Raw genomic sequence first — 5882 nt, 5'->3', positions numbered from 1 at the left:
GCATATTTATTGTATATACTGCCTGCAGCAAAAGATAAATAGAGTGAGCTATTGAAGCTTATCGAGAATATTGATAACTAATGAGATCATAGACATCACCTTCAATATGTTTCTCACGTCATATTAAAATATATTGCAGAATCATTGCATTTTCATGGGCGTAGTTAAGTTGTAGTTTATTGCAGATTGTTAATTTTTCCGTTTTTTCGCTTATCCTCAAAAACTTACAAAATCGTCTCCAAAACTTTTTTTGCATGCAAAACAAATTTAAATTTAAAAAATATGACAGAAAATCCATTTTTATGGTTCCGTGAAATAGAAAATGCAAAAAGGGAATTTTTCTGCAAATAAGCGCGAAAAAACTTAGCCGTCTAAAAACAGTATTTGGAAAAAAATAATAAACATTATTTTTGAAGTAGCCCCAAATCAATGTATCAGAAAAATGTATTCCAAATTTTCAACGCAGAATTAATATACATTAAGAAAATTCTGTATTGGATTGGAAGTTTGAATCATATTTTATCAGAGATATTTGAGTAGCAATTTAAACTTTTATAAGGAACACTATGAATTAGAAAATTATACTTTCAAGTTTAACGGAGAATTATAGTTTCAGTGTTTCCATCATTTTTTCAAACATATGTATTTTAACTTGTATAAAAAACGTTTAGCGCCCGATTTTGTTCGAAATATATCAAAGAAAGGTACTTTCATATTTTAATGCGGAATTCAAACAGATAAAAATAACTCCGCACAACAGTGAGAAGAATTTGTAACATTTTTGTCAAAGATAAAGCAGACGGAATTTTAACTTTTAAGCAATTGGGCAGCATATCGTCGACTACACCAGGAGCTACAATTGAGCAAAGCAGACATTACATTTAGGAGCAGATGCACTCTTACTGTGGATACAACAGGATACACTTTGTATTTCACACCAATTACGGTTTTTAAGATTTATTTGTTGTGGTTTTAAAGTCGCCTGGTTGATTCGAGTTCAGGCAAGCAGCTTTCTGATTGGAAATAACTTAAAACAATTTAACGACATCATGTGTACAGGAAAATGTTATCTAGTTAGCGCCTTGTGAAATTGGATCGATTTTGACATCGGGAAACTTAAATTCGGGAAATTTAAGCATATCGGTTTTGCCATCGCTGCCATATTGCTTGGCAACCCGCTCCAGCTCGTTCTTCAACTCGCGCTCGATTTCCGGATTCGAATCGACCATTTTGCCACCGCTGCAAATGCAAATTTTCTTATTTAGAAATAATTTCAAATAATTATTTTTTGTTACTCACGCGCTCTTCTGCTTATATTCGCGAACCTTGTCCAGGAACAGCTGCTGGATGGGATCGGAGGCCTTGTTGAGAGCGGGTGCAGCAATGGCAATATTGCGACGCATCTCCGTCCTCAGCACACGGACGCCGGATAGAATTGATTGCGTCAACATCTGTAAAAATTGTAGTAATTTTAACACAATTCTTGTTTTGTCTTCGGCGTAACAATTTTTGGTAACCTTAAAAGGTTATGTAATACATGTTGTTTTTCTAGCACTTTTAGTTGTCAATAAAAACGGTTTAGTTACTTTAGGTTTTTTGTGTGGTACCTCAATTATTTTGGCAAATTTAAAGTTAATTTTGGTTCATAATTTTACCTTATTTCCCTTTTGAAATGCTCCTTAAGTGCGAATTTGGAAAATTGTCGAGTGCACAACAAAGTGGCAGCGTCTTGGCAACTGAGCAATACCTAAGATCTAAGACGAAAAATACTGTGTACTAAAAAAATACTGACAACAAATCGATAAGTTCATATAAAAATAATATTAATATAAATATACTAATTACTAAGTATATAAAATAATAAAATATATTTTTACTAGAAATAAATGAAATACAAGAAAATAAATATTTATTTACACTTATTGTAATATAATATCGATGTTACGAAAATTGTATCAGAAAGTAGCTAAAAAAGATAAGAAATACCAGAAAATATATTTAGTCATGTTGTGATATAATATCGATAGTGTCTACGCATCGATAGGGCACTTTAAATGAAATCGTCTATCGAAAGCGGCTAGTTTTCCACGTCAAACGCTTGCAAGCCGGAGAATTACATTTTGTTGATTTCATTGATTTGACGTAAGCAAATTGCACTCAAAATGGTCAGTTTGCTGCAGGAGATCGACACTGAGCACGAGGACATAGTCCACCATGCCGCCCTGGACTTCTACGGCCTGCTGCTTGCCACCTGTTCGTCCGATGGCAGCGTTCGCATTTTCCACTCGCGCAAAAACAATAAAGCACTAGCGGAACTCAAAGGACACCAAGGACCCGTGTGGCAGGTGGCATGGGCACATCCCAAATTCGGCAACATTCTGGCATCGTGCTCCTACGATCGCAAAGTGATCATATGGAAGTCGACAACACCCAGGGATTGGAGCAAATTGTGAGTGTTCTCTTTGTATCTGTGTGCAAGTATTTACAGTTAAGGTCAAAATAATAGTAGCAGTCAATGTTTCCTCTCAGCATATACATATTTGATTCCTCCCCAGATCCTTTGTTTTATTTCGATTTATATTCCCTTTGTTTATTTTCTGTGGTGTGCACCCAAAATAATATTTAAAACTGATCGACCTTAATTAGAGTTTTTTGAGTAATATAATACAATAATATCTTATTTGCTTATCTAAAAAGCATTCCATAAGAATATGGCTCACTTTATGGTGAAAAAATGGGGCGTGGCGAACATCGCATAGCTGAAAATTGAAACAAGAAATGGTTTGTTTTCCATCTGGGATTGATTTCAAATAATATTATTATCGAAACTTCGCTGGAAAATCATTAAAGATTAATAATATCAAAAATATCTGTTGCTGTTTTAGAGATAATAAACAATTAGTTTATTATTATTATTATTGTTGGGGAAGCTGCATCGCGACCTATTTGATGTATTGCGCCCCCTTCTGAGCTTATAACTCGATCATCAGCCCCAACTCGCGTATGAACGTAAGGTTCTTTGTTGGGTTGAGGTCTACTATGTCTTTGCAATTCAAGACATGCGCCCCTAGGATGCTGCTTCTTCTTCTAGTTAAGGCGACACACTCTGCTAGGATGTGCATCGAGGATTCCTCCTCTTTCACAAAACCTGCACAGATCGCTACTATATATACCCAATTTTGTCAGGTGACTCCTTAGTCTACAGTGTCCTATCAATAGAACGGTGAGTATCCTAAGGCTGTACTTTCCCATGGTTATAATTTGTTTAAATCGTACAAGATTATAACCACCTAGGAGACATCTGGCTTGTCGGAGTCCTACTGTCTCCAACCAGCTCTGTTGCCGTCTCTGCCTCTCCTCGTTTCTAAGTTGCAGTCGTATAGTGTGCCTCCCTATGTCACAATACGGATCTGGTCCTGTTAGGGGCCCTGTGGGCCGGGACCCATCGTAGGGTGAGCCTGTTGTGAATCCCGAGTAGGTAAACAAGTAGTTAGAAATCCAATAACATAACCCATACTAACAAAAAAAGACAATGCAAAAAGTCTAAAAGATAACATTGGAGAAATGGAATATTTTGTAGTTGGACGAATCCAAAACTGGTTTATTATGGTGATCGAGGGTCTCGACGGCATCTAAGCGAATCACTCAGCTCGAAATCTGTTTACAAAAACGGCGGATCATCCTTAATCCTTAAACAAAAATAACGGATGAAATGATGGTTCCATTTGGATTTGCACATTCCAAGAGTACACCAACTTCAAGTATCCCAATAAAATCTCTACAAGGGATGGGATAGTCGGCAAAGCCTCCAAATCTCAAATTATAAAGATTGTTTCTAACGTTAATCCAACATAAAATTTCCATCTTTGCAAAGACTTTTCGGAGCCAAGGACATCGATTTTCTAGAGATGGACTAGCTATGTGACAGTTACTTCTTATGACGGTTGTGCAACCAAATACTCAACGTAGTAATTTTAGAAATATTATTTAGCCCCAGGGAAAACAAATACATCACTATTATTCCACTGGTATTTATAATTATATGTAATTATAATTATATATTTTTTGTTCGTTTTTTTTTTTATAGCTATTTGATGTTTACTTATCTTCAGTACAGATAGCAGTGTTCAAATAAAAGTTTGATAAGTTTTAAACCGTATTCGAAGTATTTTTTTTACATTTTCCAAACTTGCGTGCGGACTACAATTATTTTGACCGCAGCTGTATTTATTTGTGAATGTGTATGTGTATGTACGTGTGATGCCATCATCATTGTTATCAGCAACAGCAGCGCAACAGAATTTTCCTAATGTTTTCCCCTTTTCAGATACGAATACATCAATCACGATTCCTCGGTGAACTCGGTGGACTTTGCGCCGGCTGAGTATGGCCTGGTTTTGGCATGTGCCAGCTCAGATGGTTCCATTTCCGTGCTGACCTGCAACACAGAGTACGGTGTTTGGGATGCCAAGAAAATACCCAATGCGCACACGATTGGAGTGAATGCTATTTCGTGGTGTTCGGCTCAGGCACCGGACCCGGCCTTTGATCAGCGTGTGACGTCACGCAATCCGGCCGTAAAGCGTTTAGTCAGCGGAGGATGCGACAATCTCGTTAAGATTTGGCGTGAGGACAATGATCGCTGGATCGAGGAGCATCGTCTCGAAGCACACTCGGATTGGGTACGCGATGTGGCATGGGCCCCCTCAATTGGATTGCCACGCATGCAGATAGCGTCTGCCTCACAGGATCGACATGTGATCATTTGGAGCAGCAACGCTGATCTATCGCAGTGGACATCGAATGTATTACACACATTCGATGATGCCGTGTGGAGCATCTCCTGGTCCACCACGGGCAACGTACTCGCCGTCACCGGCGGTGACAACAACGTCTCGCTGTGGAAGGAGAACAGCGAAGGTCAATGGATACGCATCAATTACGAGTCGGGCACTGCCATCCAATCGAAGCAATCGCATCAGCTACACAATCCCCATCAGCAGCAGGCGCAGCAGCCATTAAATCTCCCACAGTCGTCGGACTCTGAGCATAGCTCGAATTTATCCAATTCGAACTTGTCAAACTCACAGCTGTCAAACTAGAAATATATTCAATAAATTCAATGTTTGTACGCCTTAATCCAACCAATTTAACCAACTTGTGGTCAATATATCTTACAAATGAAAAATACATTTAATATAAAGAAAGTATTTGCTACATGCTTATTTTTTAATTTCAAGACTAACTGGTCTGGCAATATTTCGTTAATTTGCCTAATTATTCGCTGTAATTCCTTGTCAAATTGTTATTTTCTTAAAATCAAACCATGCCAACAGTAAGTTGAAATATATTTTACTTACATTCCCAACAATAATTAGTCTTTGCAATGTCTCCACCCTGATAATTAGCCGACCCACAAAGCTTAGATTCATCTCATTCCTAAGAAAGGAAGTAACTCATTATGAATAAAGCTGAAACACGTGCCAGAATCAAGCCGAACAGAACCAAACAATGAAAAATAAGATATACCCTACTATTTTCATCCTTTTGCGTACACATGCAGAAAACGCATTTTATACAAAGATGGAAATTAGATTAAAGATTAGAATTAGATGGGAAAGAAAAGTTTCCTTCGCGCGGGAGAATGTTAACTACAGTAAAATTGTTCATGGGACAGCCTTTTTTACTTTGCTCTTTTAGTGTATTCACAAAAAAAACAGCAGAAAAAGATGATCCATTAGAGACAAGTCCGTTGAATAAGCATTTTCTTCAGACATTTATGTACACAAAAATACATGTGATATATAATTCTTCGTATAAGTTATTGCAATTATACATAACTCCAATTTGTTATCACTTTGATTTTTAAGCAAACACAATAT

General features: G+C 37.3%; 2 protein-coding genes across 2 annotated transcripts; one reads left to right on the top strand and one right to left on the bottom strand.

Moving 5' to 3' along the window:
* Positions 1 to 930: 930 nt before the first annotated feature.
* LOC6563678 (ATP synthase-coupling factor 6, mitochondrial) lies at positions 931 to 1773 on the bottom strand. Its single transcript, XM_001990828.3, has 3 exons — positions 1656 to 1773; positions 1300 to 1451; positions 931 to 1239 (listed from the first exon to the last, which is right to left on the bottom strand). Exons 2-3 carry the CDS (start codon positions 1449 to 1451, stop codon positions 1071 to 1073), a joined length of 321 nt encoding a protein of 106 aa, XP_001990864.1. The 5' UTR covers positions 1656 to 1773; the 3' UTR covers positions 931 to 1070.
* A 279-nt stretch (positions 1774 to 2052) lies between these two features.
* Positions 2053 to 5210, top strand: LOC6563679 (protein SEC13 homolog). The gene is made up of 2 exons (XM_001990829.2): positions 2053 to 2449; positions 4328 to 5210. The coding sequence occupies exons 1-2, from the start codon at positions 2163 to 2165 to the stop codon at positions 5100 to 5102; spliced, it is 1062 nt and encodes a 353-aa protein (XP_001990865.1). The 5' UTR covers positions 2053 to 2162; the 3' UTR covers positions 5103 to 5210.
* The last annotated feature ends 672 nt before the right edge of the window (positions 5211 to 5882 follow it).

The sequence above is a fragment of the Drosophila grimshawi genome, unplaced genomic scaffold, assembly GCF_018153295.1.
Source record: "Drosophila grimshawi isolate 15287-2541.00 unplaced genomic scaffold, ASM1815329v1 contig_59, whole genome shotgun sequence".
Lineage (NCBI taxonomy): Eukaryota > Metazoa > Arthropoda > Insecta > Diptera > Drosophilidae > Drosophila > Drosophila grimshawi.
This window is presented reverse-complemented; position numbering and strand designations above follow the sequence as displayed.